At 56.1% G+C, this 27,168-nt stretch overlaps 1 protein-coding gene across 5 annotated transcripts in view; it reads left to right on the top strand.

Moving 5' to 3' along the window:
- lig1 (ligase I, DNA, ATP-dependent) overlaps positions 1 to 26,817 on the top strand; it is a 49,467-nt gene extending 22,650 nt beyond the window's left edge. For 2 of the 5 annotated variants that reach the window (XM_059957677.1, XM_059957672.1), the window contains exons 12-26: positions 1,938 to 2,014; positions 4,768 to 4,859; positions 5,078 to 5,165; positions 5,484 to 5,569; positions 5,939 to 6,054; positions 6,136 to 6,231; positions 6,749 to 6,859; positions 7,095 to 7,166; positions 7,268 to 7,412; positions 7,846 to 7,928; positions 14,652 to 14,804; positions 16,459 to 16,512; positions 16,652 to 16,795; positions 19,209 to 19,301; positions 19,704 to 20,267. In XM_059957677.1, the coding sequence (XP_059813660.1) occupies positions 1,938 to 2,014; positions 4,768 to 4,859; positions 5,078 to 5,165; positions 5,484 to 5,569; positions 5,939 to 6,054; positions 6,136 to 6,231; positions 6,749 to 6,859; positions 7,095 to 7,166; positions 7,268 to 7,412; positions 7,846 to 7,928; positions 14,652 to 14,804; positions 16,459 to 16,512; positions 16,652 to 16,795; positions 19,209 to 19,301; positions 19,704 to 19,790 (1,497 nt within the window). In that variant the 3' untranslated portion in view covers positions 19,791 to 20,267. Of the gene's footprint in view, positions 1 to 1,937; positions 2,015 to 4,767; positions 4,860 to 5,077; positions 5,166 to 5,483; positions 5,570 to 5,938; positions 6,055 to 6,135; positions 6,232 to 6,748; positions 6,860 to 7,094; positions 7,167 to 7,267; positions 7,413 to 7,845; positions 7,929 to 14,651; positions 14,805 to 16,458; positions 16,513 to 16,651; positions 16,796 to 19,208; positions 19,302 to 19,703; positions 20,268 to 26,436 lie in introns of those variants that run through there. The other 3 variants (XM_059957676.1, XM_059957673.1, XM_059957674.1) reach the window with 3 other exon arrangements.
- Positions 26,818 to 27,168: the final 351 nt, after the last annotated feature.

The following is a 27,168-nucleotide window of genomic DNA, read 5'->3' as shown; positions in this document are numbered from 1 at the left end:
ATGGGGGTCACTGCTGTGTGGGGGGAGGGGGGTCACTGCTGTGAGTGGGGGAGATGGGGGTCACTGCTGTGTGTGGGGGAGATGGGGGTCACTGCTGTGAGTGGGGGGAGATGGGGGTCACTGCTGTGAGTGGGGGGAGATGGGGGTCACTGCTGTGTGTGGGGGTGATGGGGTCACTGCTGTGTGTGGGGGGAGATGGGGGTCACTGCTGTGTGTGGGGGTGATGGGGTCACTGCTGTGTGTGGGGGTGATGGGGTCACTGCTGTGAGTGGGGGGAGATGGGGGTCACTGCTGTGTGGGGGTGATGGGGTCACTGCTGTGAGTGGGGGGAGTTGGGGGTCACTGCTGTGAGTGGGGGGAGATGGGGATCACTGCTGTGAGTGGGGAGAGATGGGGTCACTGCTGTGAGTGGGGGGAGATGGCACTCTGCTGTGAGTGGGGAGAGATGGGGTCACTGCTGTGAGTGGGGGGAGATGGGGTCACTGCTGTGAGTGGGGGGAGATGGGGGTCACTGCTGTGAGTGGGGGGAGATGGGAGTCACTGCTGTGAGTGGGGAGATGGGGGTCACTGCTGTGTGTGGGGGGAGATGGGGGTCACTGCTGTGAGTGGGGGGAGATGGGGATCACTGCTGTGAGTGGGGGGAGATGGGGATCACTGCTGTGAGTGGGGGGAGATGGGGGTCACTGCTGTGAGTGGGGGGAGATGGGGGTCACTGCTGTGAGTGGGGGGAGATGGGGATCACTGCTGTGAGTGGGGGGAGATGGGGGTCACTGCTGTGAGTGTGGGGAGATGGGGATCACTGCTGTGAGTGGGGGGAGATGGGGATCACTGCTGTGAGTGGGGGGAGATGGGGGTCACTGCTGTGTGTGGGGGTGATGGGGTCACTGCTGTGTGTGGGGGGAGATGGGGGTCACTGCTGTGTGTGGGGGTGATGGGGTCACTGCTGTGTGTGGGGGTGATGGGGTCACTGCTGTGAGTGGGGGGAGATGGGGGTCACTGCTGTGTGGGGGTGATGGGGTCACTGCTGTGAGTGGGGGGAGATGGGGGTCACTGCTGTGAGTGGGGGGAGATGGGGATCACTGCTGTGAGTGGGGAGAGATGGGGTCACTGCTGTGAGTGGGGGGAGATGGCACTCTGCTGTGAGTGGGGAGAGATGGGGTCACTGCTGTGAGTGGGGGGAGATGGGGTCACTGCTGTGAGTGGGGGGAGATGGGAGTCACTGCTGTGAGTGGGGAGATGGGGGTCACTGCTGTGTGTGGGGGGAGATGGGGGTCACTGCTGTGAGTGGGGGGAGATGGGGATCACTGCTGTGAGTGGGGAGATGGGGATCACTGCTGTGAGTGGGGGGAGATGGGGGTCACTGCTGTGAGTGGGGGGAGATGGGGGTCACTGCTGTGAGTGGGGGGAGATGGGGATCACTGCTGTGAGTGGGGGGAGATGGGGGTCACTGCTGTGAGTGTGGGGAGATGGGGATCACTGCTGTGAGTGGGGGGAGATGGGGATCACTGCTGTGAGTGGGGGGAGATGGGGGTCACTGTAAGTGGGGGGTGATGGGGTCACTGCCGTGAGTGGGGGGTGATGGGGGTCACTGAGTGGGGGGTGATGGGGGTCACTGCTGTGAGTGTGGGGGAGATGGGGGTGTGGGGGTGATGGGGGTCACAGTGAGTAGGGGAGGGGCAGTGCTGTCAGAGCAGGAGGGATGGGGTATCACAGTTATGAGTGGGGGTGTGAGAGTGGGGATACTGGTTGCAGAGTGTGGTGACAGTGACTGAGAAAGAGGTCTTGTGAGGGGAGGGGGTGCAGAACACGGGTAGGATGTGATGTGTGAAGGGTGCGACAGCAAGTCGAGGGACGGCAGGCGGAGAGGAGAGAGATGGTGAGGTGGGTATTTTGGTCTGGGATGTGGTGTGTGACCCTGTTCCCCTTTTGCTCCACAGTCAATGCAGAAGAAGATAGAAGTGATTAAGGGTTTGCTGGTGGCCTGTCGTCACTCGGAGGCTCGATACTTGATCCGGTAAAGAGTGAGAGAACCCTCAGCTCTCCCCTGCCGGAACCCATCCCCATGAAACCACTCTACACCCCCAGCCCCGTACAGCATTACACCCGTCCCCATTAAACACTCTACACCCCCAGCCCCGGACAGCACTACACCCGTCCCCATTAAACCACTCTACACCCCCAGCCCAGTACAGCACTACACCCGTCCCCAATAAACCACTCTACACCCCCAGCCCCGTACAGCACACTCACCCGTCCCCATTAAACCACTCTACACCCCCAGCCCCGTACAGCACACTCACCCGTCCCCATTAAACCACTCTACACTCCCAGCCCCGTACAGCACACTCACCCGTCCCCATTAAACCACTCTACACCCCCAGCCCCGTACAGCACACTCACCCGTCCCCATTAAACCACTCTACACCCCCAGCCCAGTACAGCATTACACCCGTCCCCATTAAACCACTCTACACCCCCAGCCCCGTACAGCACACTCACCCGTCCCCATTAAACCACTCTACAGCACACTCACCTGTCCCTTTTAAACCACTCTACACCCCCAGCCCCGTACAGCACACTCACCCGTCCCCATTAAACCACTCTGCAGCACACTCACCCGTCCCCTTTAAACCACTCTACACCCCCAGCCCCGTACAGCACACTCACCCGTCCCCTTTAAACCACTCTACACCCCCAGCCCCGTACAGCACTACACCCATCCCCTTTAAACCACTCTACACCCCCAGCCCCGTACAGCACCCTCACCCGTCCACATTAAACCACTCACCCCCAGCCCCGTACAGCACACTCACCCGTCCCCTTTAAACCACTCTACACCCCCAGCCCCGTACAGCACCCTCATCCGTCCCCATTAAACCACTCACCCCCAGCCCCGTACAGCACTACACCCGTCCCCTTTAAACCACTCTACACCCCCAGCCCCGTACAGCACACTCACCCGTCCCCATTAAACCACTCTACACCCCCAGCCCCGTACAGCACACTCACCCGTCCCCATTAAACCACTCTACACTCCCAGCCCCGTACAGCATTACACCCGTCCCCATTAAACCACTCTACACCCCCAGCCCCGTACAGCACACTCACACGTCCCCATTAAACCACTCTACACCCCCAGCCCCGTACAGCACACTCACCCGTCCCCATTAAACCACTCTACACCCCCAGCCCCGTACAGCACACTCACCCGTCCCCATTAAACCACTCTACACCCCCAGCCCCGTACAGCACACTCACCCATCCCCATTAAACCACTCTACAGCACACTCACCTGTCCCCTTTAAACCACTCTACACCCCCAGCCCCGTACAGCACACTCACCCGTCCCCTTTAAACCACTCTACACCCCCAGCCCCGTACAGCACACTCACCCGTCCCCTTTAAACCACTCTACACCCCCAGCCCCGTACAGCACACTCACCTGTCCCCTTTAAACCACTCTACACCCCCAGCCCCGTACAGCACACTCACCCATCCCCATTAAACCACTCTACACTCCCAGCCCCGTACAGCACACTCACCCGTCCCCATTAAACCACTCTACACTCCCAGCCCCGTACAGCACACTCACCCGTCCCCATTAAACCACTCTACACCCCCAGCCCCGTACAGCACACTCACCCGTCCCCATTAAACCACTCTACACCCCCAGCCCCGTACAGCACACTCACCCGTCCCCATTAAACCACTCTACACCCCCAGCCCCGTACAGCACACTCACCCGTCCCCATTAAACCACTCTACAGCACACTCACCTGTCCCTTTTAAACCACTCTACACCCCCAGCCCCGTACAGCACACTCACCCGTCCCCATTAAACCACTCTGCAGCACACTCACCCGTCCCCTTTAAACCACTCTACACCCCCAGCCCCGTACAGCACACTCACCCGTCCCCTTTAAACCACTCTACACCCCCAGCCCCGTACAGCACTACACCCATCCCCTTTAAACCACTCTACACCCCCAGCCCCGTACAGCACCCTCACCCGTCCACATTAAACCACTCACCCCCAGCCCCGTACAGCACACTCACCCGTCCCCATTAAACCACTCTACACCCCCAGCCCCGTACAGCACTACACCCATCCCCTTTAAACCACTCTACACCCCCAGCCCCGTACAGCACCCTCATCCGTCCCCATTAAACCACTCACCCCCAGCCCCGTACAGCACTACACCCGTCCCCTTTAAACCACTCTACACCCCCAGCCCCGTACAGCACACTCACCCGTCCCCATTAAACCACTCTACACCCCCAGCCCCGTACAGCACACTCACCCGTCCCCATGAAACCACTCTACACCCCCAACCCCGTACAGCATTACACCCGTCCCCATTAAACCACTCTACACCCCCAGCCCCGTACAGCACACTCACACGTCCCCATTAAACCACTCTACACCCCCAGCCCCGTACAGCACACTCACCCGTCCCCATTAAACCACTCTACACCCCCAGCCCCGTACAGCACACTCACCCGTCCCCATTAAACCACTCTACACCCCCAGCCCCGTACAGCACACTCACCCGTCCCCATTAAACCACTCTACACCCCCAGCCCCGTACAGCACACTCACCCGTCCCCATTAAACCACTCTACACCCCCAGCCCAGTACAGCATTACACCCGTCCCCATTAAACCACTCTACACCCCCAGCCCCGTACAGCACACTCACCCCCTCCTCCTTTGTCCCCCTGCTCAGCCACTGGCCCACTCGCACTCACAGCCTGTCTCCTCACCCAGGTCTCTCGGAGGGAAGCTCCGTATTGGTCTGGCAGAGCAGTCGGTGGTGGCAGCCCTTGCCCAGGCTGTGAGCCTGACCCCTCCCGGGCAGGGTAAGTCGAAAGGGTGTCAGTCTGTGTGTGTGAGCGATGTGAGCTGGATCAGTTCCTGGCCTGTCCCAGGCAGGGTGTGTCCGTGGGATGTCTGTGTCTGTGTAGGGCAGGTGTCAGAATGTGGGCTGGATGTGCGAAGTGTCTGGGGTCAGGAGTCAGAGGCTGTGGGGGTTGTCAGGGCCCTGGTTTATCCTCATTGATCTGTCTTTCTGTGGCAGATGTGTTGGACGCTGGAAGGGGAATGGCAGCGGAGACCCGCAAGGCCTGGATCGAGGAGAAGACCCTCCTCCTCAAGCAGACATACTGGTGAGTGAAGTGAGGACTGTTTCCTTCCTGGGACCATTCCCTCTTGCCCTCCACGTGTCCCATCTTCCCACAACCCTCACCCGGTCTCGTCACTGAGCCAGTGACCAGTGGTCTGGCTAGTCACCCCCTTCCCTCCAACCATGTCTGGTAGGTGTCCTCACCGCAGTCATTGGCCGGACAATGGCCCCCATGCGGGTTGGACTGGTCACTGTTCCCCACTCCGGCCCTCCGCTCCAGACGTTCCAGTCCCCACGTCCCCCCACTCGCCTCGGTTGGTCCGGTCACTGGTCCTCATCCCAGTCAGTCTCTGTGTTGCAGTGAGCTGCCGAACTACGACCTGATCATCCCGGTTCTACTGAAGGAGGGAATTGACCAGTTACCCCAGCATTGCCGTCTCACACCAGGTACCGCATCGTCGTCCTCGCCTGGCCCCCTGACCCCCCTCGCCCTTTTCCCCCTCTCACACTACGTACCTCTCCTCCCATGCACTCACTCGTGGCAGGGGGCTGGGAGTCTGCGATGGACATTGAAACTCAGAGGGTCTAAATGTTGATGTCGGGAGTGTGGTGGGTTCAGGTTGGATAAGGTGAGAGGGTGGATTATAGTGATCGGTCGAGGTCACGGGAGGTGGGGTGCAGTGGGTGAGGTTACGAAGAGGGAGTGGAGGATCCGGGGTGAGGAGAGTGATGGAAGATGAGGGTAGGATGTGAGAGGGTGAGGGTCAGGGGTCGTGGATCAAAGAGTGACGAGGTGATACCCACTCTTTGCCGCAGGGATCCCCCTGAAGCCCATGCTGGCTCATCCCACCCGGGGCATTGCTGAGGTTCTGCGACGTTTTGACACGGCCCCCTTCGTCTGTGAATACAAGTACGACGGAGAGCGAGCACAGGTGTGTACCCTCCCTCTTCTGGAATCCCCAAGAGCCCACCTGTTGTTCCATCCCTCACTGACTGTGTGACCTCTCCTCCAGATTCACCTGCTCGAGTCGGGGGAGATCCGAATCTACAGCCGAAACCAGGAGAACAACACGAGTAAATACCCTGATATCATCAGCCGTATGGAGCAGGTGAGGCATTAGACTGTCCGGCAGCCAGGGGCTCGCACACAGAGAGATGGCAGAGGTGTAGGGGTTATAGAGATAGGGAGGGGTTTGAATGGGAGGAGTGTAGGGGTTATAGAGAGGGAGGGGTTTGAATGGGAGGAGTGTAGGGGTTATAGAGATAGGGAGGGGTTTGAATAGGAGAAGTGTAAGGATTATAGAGATAGGGAGGGGTTTGAATAGGAGGAGTGCAGGGGTTATAGAGATAGGGAGGGGGTGAGGGAGGAATTTGAACAGGTGGTTGGTATGTGTAGGTATTACAGAGATGGGGACGAGGGGTTTGTGTGGGGTGCTGGATTAGGGTTAATTTGGAAGAGTTATGGTGCCTATGCACTGTTTTGGCTGAGGAAACCTTGTGTCTGATCTGATGTTCTGGCCAGTTGAGGATTGGGGTTAATCTCATGGGCAGGGATTGGACGTGGGCTGTGGGGTTACGGTTCTGGTGGCTTCTGTCACTGTGTTGCTGACCCGTGCACCGTTTCAGGTGAGGAAACCCGAGGTCCGATCCTGTGTTCTCGACACTGAGGCTGTCGCCTGGGACCGTCACAGGAAGCAAATCCAACCCTTCCAGGTGCTCACCACACGCAAGCGGAAGGTAGGTGAGGCAGGTGATGGCTGGGGGTAGCCAAAACCAGAGCAGGGCAATAAGTCAATGGGATGAGATGAGTTCTCTCTCCGGCACCCCCCTTGGATTCCCTTTGCGATCTCTGCCCCTTGTGTCCCCTCCCCCCCACCCACCTCGCTTAGCCCTCTCTCTGCCCTCTTCCCTTGTACAGCAGGTCCTCTCTGTGTAACTTCCTCACTGGGGTCATTCTGTGCTCTCTCAACAGGATGTTGACGCAGCAAGCATTACTGTCCAGGTCTGTGTTTATGCCTTCGATCTGCTCTACCTGAACGGGGAGGTGAGTCCCTTTCTCTGTCCGTCACTCGCCCACACTCCCTTCCATCACTCCAATGTCCCCTGCACTCACTCCATTTCCCCTCGCTCTCTCCTCACATTCAGTCGCTGGTGAAGGAACCATACTCGAGGCGGCGGGAGCTGCTGAGAACCTCGTTCAAGGAGGTGGAGGGCGAGTTTGTCTTTGCTCAGTCCCTGGTCACCAGTGACACCGAAGACATCGCAGACTTTCTTGAGCACTCACTACGAGGTGGGTCTGGGGAGTGAGGAATCTCCACTCAATGGGGCGAGGGACCCCCACTCTCATGGTTGGGGACGAGGGACCCCCACACACACGGTCGGGGGTGAGGGACCCCCACTCACACGGTTAAGGTGATCTGCACGCAGTGTTGGGGGGGGTGAGGGATCTTCATTCACAACAGAAAGGGATGGGGATGAAGGAATACCCCGTCATCGGGGTGGGGGGCCTGCAGTCAGTAATGTTTGCAGATGTAAACTGTGGGTACAGCCTGTGTGGTGACTGGTTTCTCCTTTCCTCTCTCCCAGTGAGTGATCTGCAGGACTGACCATGTCTGTGGCCTCTCCGTTTGTGGTATCTCTCTCTGGGTGTCTCAGGCATCTGCTTGGGTATCTTTGGGGTGTATTCCCCACTGATTGTTCCTCCCTCACTTCACTCCTCACAGATTCGTGCGAGGGGTTGATGGTGAAGACGCTGGATGTAGACGCCACCTACGAGATCGCCAAGCGCTCCCACAATTGGCTAAAGGTAAACCTGGCCCTGGAAAGCAGCTTCAGCGATGGGCTGGACAGCAGCAACCATCCCTGGCCAACCCCTCCCTCTCCTTTATTCCAACCTGTCTGTGACCATGTTCACCTCTCCCCCTCTCCACTCCCCCCTCTCCCTGTGAGATCCCTCTCCACCCCACCCCCAGTGAGATCCCTCTCAACCCCACCCCCAGTGAGATCCCTCTCCACTCCACCCCACCCCCAGTGAGATCCCTCTCCACTCCACCCCACCCCCTGTGAGATCCCTCTCCACTCCACCCCACCCCCTGTGAGATCCCTCTCCACTCCACCCCACCCCCTGTGAGATCCCTCTCCACTCCACCCCACCCCCTGTGAGATCCCTCTCCACCACCCCACCCCCTGTGAGATCCCTCTCCACTCCACCCCACCCCCTGTGAGATCCCTCTCCTCTCCACCCCACCCCCTGTGAGAACCCTCTCCTCTCCCCCACCCCCTGTGAGATCCCTCTCCACTCCCCCACCCCCTGTGAGATCCCTCTCCACTCCCCCACCCCCTGTGAGATCCCTCTCCACTCCCCCACCCCATGAGATCCCTCTCCACTCCCCCCACCCCCTGTGAGATCCCTCTCCACTCCCCCCACCCACAGTGAGATCCCTCTCCACCCCCCACCCCCAGTGAGATCCCTCCACTCCACCCCACCCCCGTGAGATCCCTCTCCACTCCTCTCCCCCCCGTGTCCCTCTCCACTCCGCCCACCCCCTGTGAGAACCCTCTCCACCCCCCCACCCCCTGTGAGATCACTCTCCACTCCACCCCACCCCCCCGTGAGATCCCTCTCCACTCCACCCCACCCCCCGTGAGGTCCCTCCCCCCCCACCCCCCGTGAGGTCCCTCTCCACTCCCCCCCACCCCCCGTGAGGTCCCTCTCCACTCCCCCCACCCCCCGGGAGGTCCCTCTCCACTCCCCCCACCCCCCGTGAGGTCCCTCTCCACTCCCCCCACCCCCCCGTGAGGTCCCTCTCCACTCCCCCCACCCCCCCGTGAGATCCCTCTCCACTCCCCCCACCCCCCGTGAGATCCCTCTCCACTCCACCCCACCCCCAGTGAGATCCCTCTCCACTCCCCCACCCCGTGAGATCCCTCTCCACTCCCCCACCCCGTGAGATCCCTCTCCACTCCCCCACCCCGTGAGATCCCTCTCCACTCCCCCACCCCGTGAGATCCCTCTCCACTCCCGCCACCACTGCCTGTGTGATCCCTCTCCACCCCACCCCCTGTGAGATCCCTCTCCACCACCACACCCCCTGTGAGATCCCTCTCCACTCCCCCCACCCCAAGTGAGATCCCTCTCCACTCCCCCACCCCGTGAGATCCCTCTCCACTCCCCACCCCGTGAGATCCCTCTCCACTCCCCACCCCCAGTGAGATCCCTCTCCACTCCACCCCACCCCGTGAGATCCCTCTCCACTCCACCCCACCCCGTGAGATCCCTCTCCACTCCACCCCACCCCGTGAGATCCCTCTCCACTCCCCCACCCCGTGAGATCCCTCTCCACTCCCCCACCCCGTGAGATCCCTCTCCACTCCCGCCACCACTGCCTGTGTGATCCCTCTCCACCCAACCCCCTGAGATCCCTCTCCACTCCACCCTACCCCCCGTGAGGTCCCTCTCCACTCCACCCCATCCCCTGTGAGATCCCTCTCCACTCCACCCCACCCCCTGTGAGATCCCTCTCCACTCCACCCCACCCCCTGTGAGATCCCTCTCCACTCCACCCCACCTCCTGAGATCCCTCTCCACTCCCCCCACCCCCAGTGAGATCCCTCTCCACCCCACCCTCAGTGAGATCCCTCTCCACCCTACCCCCCGTGAGGTCCCTCTCCACTCCACCCCATCCCCTGTGAGATCCCTCTCCACTCCACCCCACCCCCAGTGAGATCCCTCTCCACTCCACCCCACCCCCTGTGAGATCCCTCTCCACTCCACCCCACCTCCTGAGATCCCTCTCCACTCCCCCCACCCCCAGTGAGATCCCTCTCCACCCCACCCTCAGTGAGATCCCTCTCCACCCCACCCTCAGTGAGATCCCTCTCCACCCCACCCTCAGTGAGATCCCTCTCCACTCCACCCCACCCCCAGTGAGATCCCTCTCCACCCCACCCTCAGTGAGATCCCTCTCCACCCTACCCCCCGTGAGGTCCCTCTCCACTCCACCCCATCCCCTGTGAGATCCCTCTCCACTCCACCCCACCCCCAGTGAGATCCCTCTCCACTCCACCCCACCCCCAGTGAGATCCCTCTCCACTCCACCCCACCCCAGTGAGATCCCTCTCCACTCCACCCTACCCCCAGTGAGATCCCTCTCCACTCCACCCTACCCCCAGTGAGATCCCTCTCCACTCCACCCTACCCCCAGTGAGATCCCTCTCCACTCCACCCTACCCCCAGTGAGATCCCTCTCCACTCCACCCTACCCCCAGTGAGATCCCTCTCCACTCCACCCCACCCCCAGTGAGATCCCTCTCCACTCCACCCCACCCCCAGTGAGATCCCTCTCCACTCCCCCCACCCCCGTGAGATCCCTCTCCACCACCCCACCCCCTGTGAGATCCCTCTCCACTCCCCCCCACCCCCAGCGAGATCCCTCTCCACTCTCCCCACCCCCTGTGAGAACCCTCTCCACTCCACCCCACCCCCAGTGAGATCCCTCTCCACTCCCCCACCCCGTGAGATCCCTCTCCACTCCCGCCACCACTGCCTGTGTGATCCCTCTCCACCCAACCCCCTGAGATCCCTCTCCACTCCACCCTACCCCCCGTGAGATCCCTCTCCACTCCACCCCACCCCCTGTGAGATCCCTCTCCACTCCACCCCACCCCCTGTGAGATCCCTCTCCACTCCACCCCACCCCCTGTGAGATCCCTCTCCTCTCCACCCCACCCCCTGTGAGAACCCTCTCCTCTCCCCCACCCCCTGTGAGATCCCTCTCCACTCCCCCACCCCCTGTGAGATCCCTCTCCACTCCCCCACCCCCTGTGAGATCCCTCTCCACTCCCCCACCCCATGAGATCCCTCTCCACTCCCCCCACCCCCTGTGAGATCCCTCTCCACTCCCCCCACCCACAGTGAGATCCCTCTCCACCCCCCACCCCCAGTGAGATCCCTCTCCACCCTACCCCCCGTGAGGTCCCTCTCCACTCCACCCCATCCCCTGTGAGATCCCTCTCCACTCCACCCCACCCCCAGTGAGATCCCTCTCCACTCCACCCCACCCCCAGTGAGATCCCTCTCCACTCCACCCCACCCCAGTGAGATCCCTCTCCACTCCACCCTACCCCCAGTGAGATCCCTCTCCACTCCACCCTACCCCCAGTGAGATCCCTCTCCACTCCACCCTACCCCCAGTGAGATCCCTCTCCACTCCACCCTACCCCCAGTGAGATCCCTCTCCACTCCACCCTACCCCCAGTGAGATCCCTCTCCACTCCACCCCACCCCCAGTGAGATCCCTCTCCACTCCACCCCACCCCCAGTGAGATCCCTCTCCACTCCCCCCACCCCCGTGAGATCCCTCTCCACCACCCCACCCCCTGTGAGATCCCTCTCCACTCCCCCCCACCCCCAGCGAGATCCCTCTCCACTCTCCCCACCCCCTGTGAGAACCCTCTCCACTCCACCCCACCCCCAGTGAGATCCCTCTCCACTCCCCCACCCCGTGAGATCCCTCTCCACTCCCGCCACCACTGCCTGTGTGATCCCTCTCCACCCAACCCCCTGAGATCCCTCTCCACTCCACCCTACCCCCCGTGAGATCCCTCTCCACTCCACCCCACCCCCTGTGAGATCCCTCTCCACTCCACCCCACCCCCTGTGAGATCCCTCTCCACTCCACCCCACCCCCTGTGAGATCCCTCTCCTCTCCACCCCACCCCCTGTGAGAACCCTCTCCTCTCCCCCACCCCCTGTGAGATCCCTCTCCACTCCCCCACCCCCTGTGAGATCCCTCTCCACTCCCCCACCCCCTGTGAGATCCCTCTCCACTCCCCCACCCCATGAGATCCCTCTCCACTCCCCCCACCCCCTGTGAGATCCCTCTCCACTCCCCCCACCCACAGTGAGATCCCTCTCCACCCCCCACCCCCAGTGAGATCCCTCCACTCCACCCCACCCCCGTGAGATCCCTCTCCACTCCTCTCCCCCCCGTGTCCCTCTCCACTCCGCCCACCCCCTGTGAGAACCCTCTCCACCCCCCCACCCCCTGTGAGATCACTCTCCACTCCACCCCACCCCCCCGTGAGATCCCTCTCCACTCCACCTCACCCCCCGTGAGGTCCCTCCCCCCCCACCCCCCGTGAGGTCCCTCTCCACTCCCCCCCACCCCCCGTGAGGTCCCTCTCCACTCCCCCCACCCCCCGGGAGGTCCCTCTCCACTCCCCCCACCCCCCGTGAGGTCCCTCTCCACTCCCCCCACCCCCCCGTGAGGTCCCTCTCCACTCCCCCCACCCCCCCGTGAGATCCCTCTCCACTCCCCCACCCCGTGAGATCCCTCTCCACTCCCCCACCCCGTGAGATCCCTCTCCACTCCCCCACCCCGTGAGATCCCTCTCCACTCCCCCACCCCGTGAGATCCCTCTCCACTCCCGCCACCACTGCCTGTGTGATCCCTCTCCACCCCACCCCCTGTGAGATCCCTCTCCACCACCACACCCCCTGTGAGATCCCTCTCCACTCCCCCCACCCCAAGTGAGATCCCTCTCCACTCCCCCACCCCGTGAGATCCCTCTCCACTCCCCACCCCCAGTGAGATCCCTCTCCACTCCACCCCACCCCGTGAGATCCCTCTCCACTCCACCCCACCCCGTGAGATCCCTCTCCACTCCACCCCACCCCGTGAGATCCCTCTCCACTCCACCCCACCCCGTGAGATCCCTCTCCACTCCCCCACCCCGTGAGATCCCTCTCCACTCCCCCACCCCGTGAGATCCCTCTCCACTCCCGCCACCACTGCCTGTGTGATCCCTCTCCACCCAACCCCCTGAGATCCCTCTCCACTCCACCCTACCCCCCGTGAGGTCCCTCTCCACTCCACCCCATCCCCTGTGAGATCCCTCTCCACTCCACCCCACCCCCTGTGAGATCCCTCTCCACTCCACCCCACCCCCTGTGAGATCCCTCTCCACTCCACCCCACCTCCTGAGATCCCTCTCCACTCCCCCCACCCCCAGTGAGATCCCTCTCCACCCCACCCTCAGTGAGATCCCTCTCCACCCCACCCTCAGTGAGATCCCTCTCCACCCCACCCTCAGTGAGATCCCTCTCCACTCCACCCCACCCCCAGTGAGATCCCTCTCCACCCCACCCTCAGTGAGATCCCTCTCCACCCTACCCCCCGTGAGGTCCCTCTCCACTCCACCCCATCCCCTGTGAGATCCCTCTCCACTCCACCCCACCCCCAGTGAGATCCCTCTCCACTCCACCCCACCCCCTGTGAGATCCCTCTCCACTCCACCCCACCTCCTGAGATCCCTCTCCACTCCCCCCACCCCCAGTGAGATCCCTCTCCACCCCACCCTCAGTGAGATCCCTCTCCACCCCACCCCCAGTGAGATCCCTCTCCACCCCACCCTCAGTGAGATCCCTCTCCACCCCACCCTCAGTGAGATCCCTCTCCACCCCACCCTCAGTGAGATCCCTCTCCACTCCACCCCACCCCCAGTGAGATCCCTCTCCACTCCCCCCACCCCCGTGAGATCCCTCTCCACCACCCCACCCCCTGTGAGATCCCTCTCCACTCCCCCCCACCCCCAGCGAGATCCCTCTCCACTCTCCCCACCCCCTGTGAGAACCCTCTCCACTCCACCCCACCCCCAGTGAGATCCCTCTCCACTCCCGCCACCACTGCCTGTGTGATCCCTCTCCACCCAACCCCCTGAGATCCCTCTCCACTCCACCCTACCCCCCGTGAGATCCCTCTCCATTCCACCCCACCCCCAGTGAGATCCCTCTCCACTCCCCCCACCCCCGTGAGATCCCTCTCCACCACCCCAACCCCTGTGAGATCCCTCTCCACTCCCCCCCACCCCCAGCGAGATCCCTCTCCACTCTCCCCACCCCCTGTGAGAACCATCTCCACTCCACCCCACCCCCAGTGAGATCCCTCTCCACTCCCCCCACCCCCAGTGGGATCCCTCTCCACTCCACCCCACCCCCAGTGAGATCCCTCTCCACTCCACCCCACCCCCTGTGAGATCCCTCTCCACCCCACCCCCTGTGAGATCCCTCTCCACTCCACCCCACCCCCTGTGAGATCCCTCTCCACTCCACCCCACCCCCTGTGAGATCCCTCTCCACTCCACCCCACCCCCAGTGAGATCCCTCTCCACTCCACCCCACCCCCTGTGAGATCCCTCTCCACCCCACCCCCTGTGAGATCCCTCTCCACTCCACCCCACCCCCTGTGAGATCCCTCTCCACTCCACCCCACCCCCTGTGAGATCCCTCTCCACTCCACCCCCTGAGGTCCCTCTCCACTCCACCCCACCCCCTGTGAGATCCCTCTCCACTCCACCCCACCCCCTGAGGTCCCTCTCCACCACCCCACCCCCTGTGAGATCCCTCTCCACTCCACCCCACCCCCTGAGGTCCCTCTCCACCACCCCACCTCCAGTGAGATCCCTCACCACTCCCCCCTTCCCCCGTGCCCCGACCTCCCTCTCTTGCTCACTTTCCTCTCCCCTGCAGCTGAAGAAGGATTACCTGGACGGTGTGGGGGACTCTCTGGACCTGGTGGTGATCGGTGGTTTTCATGGCCGAGGAAAGCGGACAGGGGTTTATGGTGGCTTCCTCCTCGCTTGTTTCCACGAGGAAGACGAGGAGTTCCAGACCATCTGTAAGGTGAGGTGTCAAGGGCAGGGTGGCACCCTTATGAATCCACAACCGTTTCCCATCCCTCCCTATACCTTCCTGATAAGATTTGGGGTTAGGCAGGGGTGGCTGGGCATCTTTCTGTCCACAGCACCCCTCTTCCCACACCTTCTCCCTTGTAAGATCTGGGGGCCGGGCAGTGGGTGAGTACTCTTCCTCTCTACCCAAAACCACTCTCCTCCCTCTCTCCATTCCTTCTCCTTTGTAAGGTCAGGGTGGGGTGGTGGGGTATTCTTATGTTGTTCTTCCCATACTCTCTCCCTCGTTCCCAAATACCTTCTCTCTCCCCCACTTACTGCCCCCTCTCCCCTTTCCCACTTCTCTCCAACCCCCTCACTCCTACTCCCATCGAGGTGGCACTCAGCTGTGGTCTTCATCAAGGCCCTAGTTCAAATTCAGTTAGTTTTAGGTACGTGGGGATGATTTTGGGGGTAGAGGGGAGTTGGGCGTTGGGTTAAGATCTAAGGATAGGGGTCAGGTTAGGATTTGGGCCCGAAGGTTGACTGGGTGTCTGGCATTTGAGGCCCCAAGTCTGTGAGTTCTCTGCAAAGCTGCTGGGGAGGTTGACGGCCCAGTGTCCAAGACAACTGGAGGCCTGTCCTTGGGTTGGAGGCCCAGTGTCCGAGACAACTGGAGGCCCGTCGTCCGAGATAACTGGAGGCCCGTCCTTGGGTTGGAGGCCCGTCGTCCGAGATAACTGGAGGCCCGTCCTTGGGTTGGAGGCCCGTCGTCCGAGATAACTGGAGGCCCGTCCTTGGGTTGGAGGCCCGTCGTCCGAGATAACTGGAGGCCCGTCCTTGGGTTGGAGGCCCGTCGTCCGAGATAACTGGAGGCCCAGTGTCTGAGATGGTTGGAGGCCCAGTGTCTGAGATGGTTGGAGGCCCAGTGTCTGAGATGGTTGGAGGCCCAGTGTCTGAGATGGTTGGAGGCCCAGTGTCTGAGATGGTTGGAGGCCCAGTGTCTGAGATGGTTGGAGGCCCAGTGTCTGAGATGGTTGGAGGCCCAGTGTCTGAGATGGTTGGAGGCCCAGTGTCTGAGATGGTTGGAGGCCCAGTGTCTGAGATGGTTGGAGGCCCAGTGTCTGAGATGGTTGGAGGCCCAGTGTCTGAGATGGTTGGAGGCCCAGTGTCTGAGATGGTTGGAGGCCCAGTGTCTGAGATGGTTGGAGGCCCAGTGTCTGAGATGGTTGGAGGCCCAGTGTCTGAGATGGTTGGAGGCCCAGTGTCTGAGATGGTTGGAGGCCCAGTGTCTGAGATGGTTGGAGGCCCAGTGTCTGAGATGGTTGGAGGCCCAGTGTCTGAGATGGTTGGAGGCCCAGTGTCTGAGATGGTTGGAGGCCCAGTGTCTGAGATGGTTGGAGGCCCAGTGTCTGAGATGGTTGGAGGCCCAGTGTCTGAGATGGTTGGAGGCCCAGTGTCCGAGACAACTGGAGGCCTGTCCTTGGGTTGGAGGCCTGTGTGGTGAGGAGGAGCAACGGGCAGTATTTGCTTTTGTTTTGTTGTGGACATACAACGTTGGCACAAATAGCAACATCTTTGGGCTCTATGTTTTGATTGAAATAAATCCATCTGTGATCCCGGCACCTACTAATGACATCCTCCCCTTCCCTCTTTTCCCTTCCCAGATCGGCACAGGGTTCTCGGACGAGGAGCTCGAACAACACGCCAAGTTTTTCAGGGTAGGTATGGGACTCTTCCCACCCTCATGGGATGCTGTGGGGTGGGGGGAATGTTGTACCCCTCCCACAGTGACCGTCTCAGTTTGGAGCTCCCTTGCCATCCTTCCATCCACTCATGCTCTCTTCCCCTCTCCATCAGGAACACGTGATCGAAACGCCACGGCCCTATTACCGATGGGACGCATCTGTGAAGCCCGATGACTGGTTTGATCCAGTGCAGTTGTGGGAAGTGAAGTGTGCGGATCTGTCGATCTCTCCTGTCTACCGAGCAGCCCTGGGAATGGTGAGACATTGGGTGATTGAGGGTGGGGGTGAGGATGGAGAGGGGGGGACAGAGAGAGTCCAGGGGAGGGGGAGAGGAATGTAGATTCTGGTGGGGGTAGGAGTGAGGGGTAGAGAATCTGGGGGGGGGGGTGGCAGAAGAGAAGCATTGAGAGTGTAGTGGAAATAGAGTGAGAGATGGATAGAGGGTTTCAGTGAGAAGTATAGAGAGAGTCTAGGGGAGGGAGGGGAGAGGGTGATAGTCTAGGGGAAGGATAGAGAGTCAAGGTGCAATGGCGGGGGAGAGGGATAGAGAGATTCTCGGGGAGGAAGGGACAGTTTCTGGGAGAGTGTCTAGAATTAGAATTTTTATTTCTTATTTATTTTTATCTCACAACACGAGGGAGTAAAACTCTTTATTTTGTATCTCTGTCGCAATGTACAAGCAATAAGAAAAGGAAATATGGGAGGATATTGCCCTAACACTGAGATTGTACACATAATTATTGTGCAAGTAAGAGACTGCTGGGTAGGTACATGGAGCTTAGAAAAATAGAGGGCTATGGGTAACCGTAGATAATTTCTAAAGTAAGTACATGTTCAGCACGGTAGGGCCTGTATTGTGCGGTAGGTTTTCTGTATTTCTATGTATGTACAGTCAGATCGATATGTACAGATAATTCTGATGGTCTGCTGGAAGAAGCTGTCCTGGTCGATGTCTTAATGCTGCGCTACCGTTTGCCAGACGGAAGCAGCTGGAGCAGTTTGTGGTTGGGTCGGCTGCAGTCCCTGCTGATCCTCCAGCCCTTTTTATGCATCTGCTGCTGTAAGAGTCCTGAATGTAGGAGAGTTCACACACTGGGCTGTCTGCAGTACCCTGCGTTTGAGGGTAATACAATTCCTGTACCAGGCATTGACACAGCCAGTCAGGATGCTCTCAATTTTGTCCCCATAGAAAGACCGGAGGATCAGGGGACTCATGCCAGACTTCTTCAGCCGTCTGAGGTGAAAGACGCTGTTGTGCTTTTTTCACCACAGTCCATGTACACCAGGTGTGTTGTCCCTGTTCCTCCTGTAATCCACGATCAGCTCATTTGTATTTTGGACATTGAAGGTGAGGTTTTCTTGGCACCATTTGTTAGGGCGTTGACTCCATAAGCTGTTTCATTATTGTTGGAAATAATGCAGATTTGATCAGCAGATTGGAGCTGTGCATTGAAACACAGGCGTGGGTGTGTAGGGAGTAGAGGAGAGGGCTCCTGTGTACAGGTGCAGAGGTGAGGGTGCCCATCCTTGCCACCTACTGGTGATCTGACAGGAAGTCCAGGATCCAGCTGCACAAAGTGGGGTGCAGGCTGAGGTGTCTCGAGCTTCTTGCTGACCCTGGGGAGAATTATGGTGTTGAATGCTGAACTGTAATCTAAGAACAGCATCCCTCTTCTCCAGGTGAGTGAAGATGGTGTGTAGTGCTGTGACTATGACATCGTCTGTTGATAAGTTTGGCGAATTGTGGGTGGCGGCATGCTGCAGATGTAGTCTTTGACCAGCCTCTCAAAGCAGGATGCCAGTTGTTCAGACATGCAACCTTAGTTTTCTTTGGTACAGCGAAAATGTTGGATGTTTTGAAGCAGGAAGGCACTACACACCGGGAGAGGAAAGAATAAAGATGTCCATAGACACACAGTTTGTGTACTCACGCTGCCTTCCGGTTGTTGGCCTTCAGGATGACCAAGGTGCAGGTTGCGTTGGCAGCTGTCCTCAGGGATTCAGTGTTAACAACTTCAAAATTAGCGTTTAAAAAGATTTAGCTCGTCCAGGCGAGAGGCAGCGATTTTGGTTGCATTGCTGTATTTCCCTTTAAAGTCTGAAATGGTGAGCAACCCCTGTCATATAGTGCATGTGTTGTTGGTGCAGAGTTGTGTCTGGAGGAAGGGGACAGCAAGAACCCAGAGTAGGAAGGGAGAGGAATAGTCTAGAGGAGGGAAGGAGTGAGAGATGGAGTCTGGAGGAGGGAGGGAAAAATGGCTAGAGAGATTAGGGGTGGGAGAGGAATAGAGCGTAGGGAAGGGAAGAGAGAGTCTCACAGTACGGGAGATGGATAGAAAGAGTAGAGAGGGTAAGAAAGAAGGAAGGAGACAATCTAGGGGAAGGAGGGAGCAAGTGATAGAGGTTGTCCAGGAGATGGAGAGAGCATCAAGGAGGGAGGGAGAAGGATAGAGAGTGTAAGGGAGGAATTCCCAGCAATGGAGGGAGGGTGTGATGAACATAATTGGATATGGAGAGGGTCCTGGGTAGGAAGGCATCGACACGTGCTGGGATTAGCCGTGGGACTGCTCGAACCTGCGTTCCATCCTCATCCCGCATGTAGGTGAGGGACAGGACTGCTGGTGAAAGTGTGGGACTGCTCCAATTTGAGTTGTACTTTTCTCCCACAGGTGGATGAGGAGAAAGGCATTTCACTGCGATTTCCTCGCTTCCTGAGGATTAGGGAGGACAAAAAACCAGAGGAGGCAACCACCAGCAGCCAGGTAGGTGAGGGTGGGAGATACGGAGCCGGGGCTGAGATCTCTCTCTCTCACGTGTCTGTGGACTCTCCTTCTAGTCTCCAACTCTCCTCTCCCCTCCCCCCCACTCTCCCCTCCTCCTCCCCCCTTTCCCTCCCTCCCCCGTCCCCACCACTTCACTGTCACTCCCCGTTTCTCCGCAACTCCCAACTCCTCTCACTGTCACTCCCTCTAACCTTCTCTGTCACTTCCCTTCCATCCCCACCCTTCTCTCTCTCTCCCACATTCCCACCCTCCCCTTTTCTTGACCTACTTCACCATCTTTCCCCACCCCTCCTGCTCCCCCTGTACCATCCTCTCCCCCTTCTCCACCCACACTGACGCCTCTCCTCCCTCTCACCCCCTTCCCTCTCTCCTCCCCGACAGGTTGCCGAACTCTACCGGAAACAGCAGCAGATTCAGAACCAGCAGATGTCAGATGAGATGGGCGGTGGGGCCAACGATTCTGACTGAGGAGACAAGGAGGGGACTGACAATGATTGAGACTGACGAGGTGGGCAATGGGGACTTGTTCTCCAGGAGACATCCACCTGAGATGGACGGTGGGAGCCCTGCCACTGATCTTCCGTTCCCCACACCCCTTATGTCTGTGTGTTCAATGTCTCTCTCCCCACCGCCCTGCACCCGTGTAGAAATAAAACACAATGATTGTACACGTCCATTGCAAACCCATACTGTACAGTTCCTGCTTGCACACTATGTTCCTTCTCCCTAGCCCTCACCTTCATGCTCCCCCTTCTTCCTTTCATCCTCCCTTTGCCCTCCCCTTGCTTTTCCCCTTCACCTTTTCCCTCCCTCACCTCACCTAAAGTGGTGCTAGAAAGATTGTGAATTTTCTCTGTTTTGGAATAAGTATGACATAAACTGTGAATAGATCTTCATGTAAGTCCTAAAACTAGAGAACCCAATTAAATAAAAACTCAAAGAACATTATCGTTCATTTATTTGAGAAAAATGATCCAATGTTACATATTTAGCCTGAAATGTTGACTGTACTCTTTTCCATAAATGCTCCCTGGCCTGCTGAGTTCCTCCAGCATCTTGTGTGGATTTGGATTTTCAACATTTGCAGATTTTCTCGTATCCAATATTACATGTATTTGTTTGGAAGAAGTATGTGGACCTGTGGGGGGGAATATCTTCTACAAATGCTATTTGGAGTTGGGTGTGCCAGTCAATGAGTTGAGATTGGAGGTGGCCTGTCCTATTAAAAAAGACACGCAAAGTCAGCTTACTGACAGAGCCTGCTCTTCTCAAAGACCTGTTTACATGCACCATACCTCTATCAAAACAACTTTCAGAGGACCTTAGAAGAATTGTAGAGATACACGAAGCTGTTTTTTGCGTCTGTATTTGCAAAGGGAACTAGCATGGAGTCAATGGAAATAAATGGAAACCTATACAGATTGAAGAGGAGGAGGTGCTTGTTATCTTGAAGCAAATCAGAGTAGACAAATCCCCAGGTCCTGACGGTATTCCCTGGGACTTTGAAGGAGACTAGTGTTGAGATTGCAGGGGTCTTGGCAGTATCCACAGGTGAGGTGCTGGAGGATTGAAGGATAGCTCAAGTTGTTCTTTTGTTTAAAAAAAGGCTCCAGAAGTAATCCGGTAAATTATAGGCCAGTAAGTTTGACGTCGGTAGTAGGTAAATTATTGAAAGGAATACTAAGAGATAGGATCTACAAGTATTTGGATAGACAGGAACTTTATTAGGGAGAGTCAGCATGGCTTCGTGTGTGATAGGTCATGGCTAACAAATCTATTAGAGTTTTTCCAGGAGGTTACAAGGAAAGTGGATGAAGGGAAGGCAGTGGATGTTGTCTACATGGACTTCAGTAAGGCCTTTGACAAGGTCCTGCATGGGAGGTTAGTTAGGAAGATTCAGTCACTAGGTATACCTGGTGAGGTCGTAAATTGGATTAGACATTGGCTCAATGGGAGAAGTCAGGGAGTTGGTAGTGGAGGATTGCTTCTCTGAGTGGAGGACTGTGACTGGGTCCATTGTTATTTGTCATCTATATCAATGATCTGGATGATAATGAGGTAAATTGGATCAGCACATTTGCTGATGATACAAAGATGGGCTGAAAAATGGCAGATGGAGTTTAATACAGACAAGTGTGAGGTATTGCACTTTGAAAGGACAAACCAAGGTAGAACAAACAAGGTAAATGGTAGGGCACTGAGGAGTGCAGTGGAACAGAGGGATCTGGGAATACAGGTACATAATTCCCTAAAAGTGGCGTCACAAATAGGGTTGTAAAGAGAGCTTTTGGTACATCGGCCTTTATAAATCAAAGTATTGAGTATAAGAGTTGGAATGTTATGGTGAGGCTGAATTTGGAGTATTTTGTGCAGTTTTGGTCACCGAATTACAGGAAAGATATTAATAAGGTTGAAAGAATGCAGAGAATGTTTACAAGGATGTTGCCGGGACTTGAGAAACGGAGTTACAGAGAAAGGTTGAATAGGTTAGGACTTTATTCCCTGGATTGTAGAAGAATGAGGGTATATAAAATTATGATGGGTATAGATAGTGAATGCAAGCAGGTTTTTTCCACTGAGGCTAGGGGAGAAGAAAAAACAGAGGTCATGGGTTAAGGGTGAAGGGGGAAAAGTTTAAAGGGAACATTAGGGGGGGCTTCTTCATGCAGAGAGTGATGGGAGTGTGGAATGAGCTGCCAGATGAAGTGGTAAATGTGGGCTCACTTTTAACATTTAAGGAAAACTTGGACAGGTACATGGATAAGAGGGGCTTGGAGGGATATGGGCCAGGAGCAGGTCAGTGGGACTAGGCAGAAAAATGGTTCGGCACAGCCAAGAAGGGCCAAAAGACCTGTTTCTGTGCTGTAATGTTCTATGGAAAAGTCTACAAAAGCATTACTGAAGACCTGAGTGTTCATCAACCGCAAGAGAAATGGAGGAAACTCAGTACTGTTGCTACTCTCCTTAGAACTGGCATTGTGCAAAGATCTCGCCTGCAGCACAACGTACAATGGTGAAAAAGGTGCAAAAGAGCCCGAGGGTAATAGCAAAAGATTTGTAGAACTTGCTGAAGTCCCTGTTCATGTCTCCACTATAAGAAAAACACTGAACAAGGATGGTGTTCATAGAAGTCAGTACACTGCTCTCCAAAACACACATTGCTGCACATTTCAAGTTTGCAAAAGACCACTTGGATGTTCCACAACACTTCTGGGATAATGTTCTGTGAACAGTTAAGACAAAAGTTGAACTTGTTTGCAGAGATTCACATCGCTATGTTTGGAGGGAAAAGGACACTGCACTAACACCAAAACCTCATCCCAACTGTGAAACATGGTGGAAAGGGCATCGTGATTTGGGGTTGCGTTGCTGCCTTACGGCCTGGATAGCTTGCAGTGAACAATGAATTCAAAATTTGTATCAAGAGATGTTACTGGAGAATTTCGGAGGGTCACCTGAAGATTAATGGAAGTTGATCCGAAAGACAACAGAATGGTTGAAAAAGGAAATTTGTATTTGGGAGTGGCCAAGTTAACCCTTAGAAATGTTGTGTAAGGGCCTGAAGCAAGCAGTTTTTGCAAGGAAACCCACCAACGTCCCAGAGTGAAGCAGTTTTGTAAGCTATTACCTAAAATTTCTCCAACCCGATGTGCAGGACTGATCAGCAGTTACTGGAAATGTTTGGTAGAAATTATTGCTGTACAAGGGCAGAGGTTCAGATACTTTTTCCAAGAATCTAGTTGGATCATTTTTCTCAATGAACCAGTATAATGTTTTGAGTTATTTAATTGGGTTCTATTTATCTAGTTTTAGGACTTGTGTGAAGATCTGGTCACATTTTATATCATATTTATGCAGAAATAGAGACAATTCTACAGGGTTCACTAAGTTTCCAGCACCACTGAATGGAGGATGGGAGGTGGAATCTGAAGGAAAGGAAGGTGGAGAGCAGGTGAGAATGGTGGAAGGGGTGGGGCTGGAGATGAGATGGGGAGCCAGGAATGTAGAACAGGCCCATAGGCCCACAGAGTCTGTTGAAAAGGATACAAGTTTAAACCGTATTTGATCCATCTCCATTCCTGCACATCCATGTGTCTGTCTAGGAGCCAGTTAAACAGCTGTTTACTGTCACCATGCCAGCACACTCCAGGCACCCACCACTCACTGTGCCCCTCACATCTCCTTCAAACATTCACTGCGAGTACATGCCATCACCCTGTGGATAAAAATACCGGCTGTCTGCTCTATCTGTGCCTCTCATAAACCTCTGTAAGATCTTCCCTTTTGGCCTCTGCTGCTCCAGAGAAAGCAACCCAGCCTCGTAGCTCATGCCCTCAAACCCAGCTGAACCTGCTCTGCACACTGATGGATGCTGCTCCCTCAGTGCAGGAGAGGGTTATGACCGTGATGGAGCTGGCTGAGCCTGCAAGCCTCTATCCTGTGCAGTGGTCCCTCCAACCAGTCAGAATGCTCTCCATGGTATACAAGGACAGGAGGCAGGTGGGGGTGTTGAGGGACCTCTGTGTGCAAGGGTAGGAATGGATGGAGGGGAATGTTGATGGACAGAGGGGCTTCTGTGTAGGAGGGTAGACACACACCATGAATGGTGGGGAATGGAGAGGGACAGGGACGGTAGGACATCATGGGAATCAGAATTAGATTGAGGTTTAATATCACTGACATAGGCCATGAAATTTGTTCCATTGTTGCAGTAGTATAGTGCAATACATTGAGTGTGTGCATTTGGGTACCTTCTCCCTGACACTATCAGTGAGCATGTCCAGGGTGGTGAGGCTCTTTAACGACAGATGCTATTGAAGTACCAGCTATTTTTCTAATGTATAAAGAGGCACGAGGGGTACCACCCAAGCAGTTTAAATAGTATAGGCTAGTACTCAGGCCCTTCAGCCCATCGAGTCTGCCAACTTTTATCCTGCCCAGTGCTAATGACCTCCACCTGGATCGTAACCCTCCAAACTTTACGCCCACAAAACTAAGATAAGGAACAGGTAGTTTTGATGAAGCAGAGTCTGCAGAATAGCTGAGACAGATTAAGAGAATAGGAAAAGTAGCGGATGGAATACAGTGTTGGGAAGTTTACTGTCATGCACTTTGGTAGAAGGAAATAAAAATGCTCTAATTTCTGAATTTGGTCCTTTTTCAGAAAATAGAGGTGCAAAGTGACTTAGGAGTTCTTGTGCAGGATTCCCTAAAGGTTAACTTGCAGGTTGAGTCAGCGGTGAGGAAGGCACATGCCATGTATTTCGTGACAATTAGAATATAAAAAACAAGGATCCAATGCTGAGGCTTTATAAGGCATTTTTCAGTCTGCACTTGGAGTGTTGTGAGCAGTTTTGGGCTCTTCAGAAAGGATGATCCTAAAAATGAAAGGTTGACATGAGGATTGTTTGATTTCTCTGGGCCTGTATATGCTTGACTTTAGAAGGAAGAGGGAGGAATCTCATTTGAAACCTAGTGAATATTGAAAGGCCTAGAGTGGATGTGGAGAGGTTGATTCCAATAGTGGAGAGACTAGGACCAGAGGGTACAATCTCAGAATAGAAGGATATCCCTTTAGAACAGAGAGGAGGAATTGCTCTAGACTGAAGTTGTTGAATCTGTGGAATTCATTACTTCAGGCAGTCGTGGAGTTCAAATCCTCGGGTCTTTTTGAGTTGCTGTTCCAGATTAGTAAAGGTGTCAAAGGTTACAGAAAGCAAGGTTGAGAAGGACAATAAATCTATCATGGTAGAATGGTAGAGCAGACTCAATGAACCAAATAGCTTAATTCTGCTATGTTTTAAGAACTTTTTTTTAAAAGGAAAAGGGTAAGTCCATAATTAAAATGTTATTTTTCAGATGTACAACAAAACAGTGATTATGCATTGTTTTCTGACAATGACCAAGGAGGTTGTGTAGGGGCCAGGCCACAAAAGTTGCCATGCATACGGCATCAACATAATATGCTCACAATTTACTAAACCTAATGTGTACATCTTTGGAATGTGGTTGGGAACCGGAGTGTCTGGAGGAAACACACACAGTTTTAGGGAATGGGCAAGCTTTTTGCAGACAGGTATAATTAAATGCAGGATGGTGATCACTGGCTCTGTAAAGCAGTATATTAACTGCTACATTACGCTGTTGCCGCCATTGCTACAAATTCAGTAATCAACATTCAAATGGCTCAAAATGGCATGAGAGAGATTTCAGAATATTATCACCAATTTGAGCACAGGCTTAAAAAGACAACACCCTTGGCTCCACCCAGCTCACTGGACCCTGGTACCTTCTCTCTCCACCCCCATTCACTCCCTCATTATAACAAAACACCGATCATTCCCTTTACCCGTCTGGTTCGCCAGTCAAAGGCATAGTTGCAAAGAAACAATGGCGGCTACATTACCCAGCATGCATTGGACTATGAAAGCCCTCTGGCTGGATGGGGTGGCACCGGTGCCGGTGGCGGAGGAACAGCGCGGAGGTTTGGCCAGGCGGATTCCCTACGGTAAGAAGACGCAGGGCCATTGATACAAACCTCGCCGCCCCGGATATCGGTTTCACCTGGCTAGGGAACGAATACAGTACCGGTATTTACAGTGGTCAGTTTGCTAATCCAACCCGGATACTGGGAGAGGGGCTACCACGGGTGTTTTTTTCCCCGTGACCAGGGTTCGCAATTACCCCTCGGGTCGGTTGGGACAACAGTAGGGGTGGGGCTGCAACGGTGGAGGAGGGATTACAGAGTGAACAGCACACTGGGGGTGGGGCTACAGTGCTCGGGCGGGACGATAATATGGGGCCGCATATGGTAGCTGGGTTGGAGGGTACTCCAAGGTCGGTTTCCTCAAGTGAAACCTCTAACTCTTACCCCTCATCTCCTCCCCTCCACATCCCACCCAATCGATCCTCCCCTCCACACACCCTCATTCATTCCCCTTCCAATCCTTCTCTACATTCCCCCAATCATTCTCAACTCCACACACCCCCAACCCATTCTCCTTCCAAACCATCCTCAACTCCATACTCATTCCAATCCATCCTCGCTCCCCCAATTCACTCAACTCCACACACTCCCAACCCCTCCTCAACTCCACACTCCCCAATCCCTCAGCACCCCACCCCCTTCCACCTTCCTTTTTGTCCCTCCCTTCTCTATTTCCCTACCTCTTTCTCCCACATCCCCATCTCCAGGGGGCAGCGATGCGACACCAGGTGTTGTATGGGAGCCGGAGCCTCCATCTGGACCTGCGGCCGGCGGTGGAGGAAAGGGCGGCCTGTCGGGGGGAGATGGTGGCGGATGGACAGTTAATTAACTGGACAGCTTCAACCGGCTGTCCAGTCTGCAGCAGCATCGGCGAGCGGCCGTTCCGTTGCCCGCGGTTTCAATCCGTTCTCCAACCTGGCCCGACACCTGCACACGCATGGCAGCGGGTCCTGGGCGGCGAATCCCCGCTCTCTCATTAAATGGACTCTCACCTTCCTGTGCCCCTGACTGCCGGCATCCAGAGACAGTCCCTATGTTCCGGGAAAGGGGAGTAAACAGGGATCCAATGCAGAGGTTTATATTTAGATTAACAGATCCTCAGGAGTGGGTTACAGGCTGGGATCTAATCCAGGAGTTCGAGGTTTATTATGGAATAACGGATCCCCAGGAGTGGGTTACAGGCTGGGATCTAATCCAGGAGTTCGAGGTTTATTGTGGAATAACGGATCCCCAGGAGTGGGTTACAGGCTGGGATCTAATCCAGGAGTTCGAGGTTTATTATGGAATAACGGATCCCCAGGAGTGGGTTACAGGCTGGGATCTAATCCAGGGAAAAAGCAGAGGACACTTCATTGGGTA

The sequence above is a fragment of the Hypanus sabinus genome (assembly GCF_030144855.1).
Source record: "Hypanus sabinus isolate sHypSab1 chromosome 24 unlocalized genomic scaffold, sHypSab1.hap1 SUPER_24_unloc_8, whole genome shotgun sequence".
NCBI lineage: Eukaryota > Metazoa > Chordata > Chondrichthyes > Myliobatiformes > Dasyatidae > Hypanus > Hypanus sabinus.
Note: the sequence above shows the minus strand (reverse complement) of the source record. Positions and strands in the feature narration are given on the sequence as shown.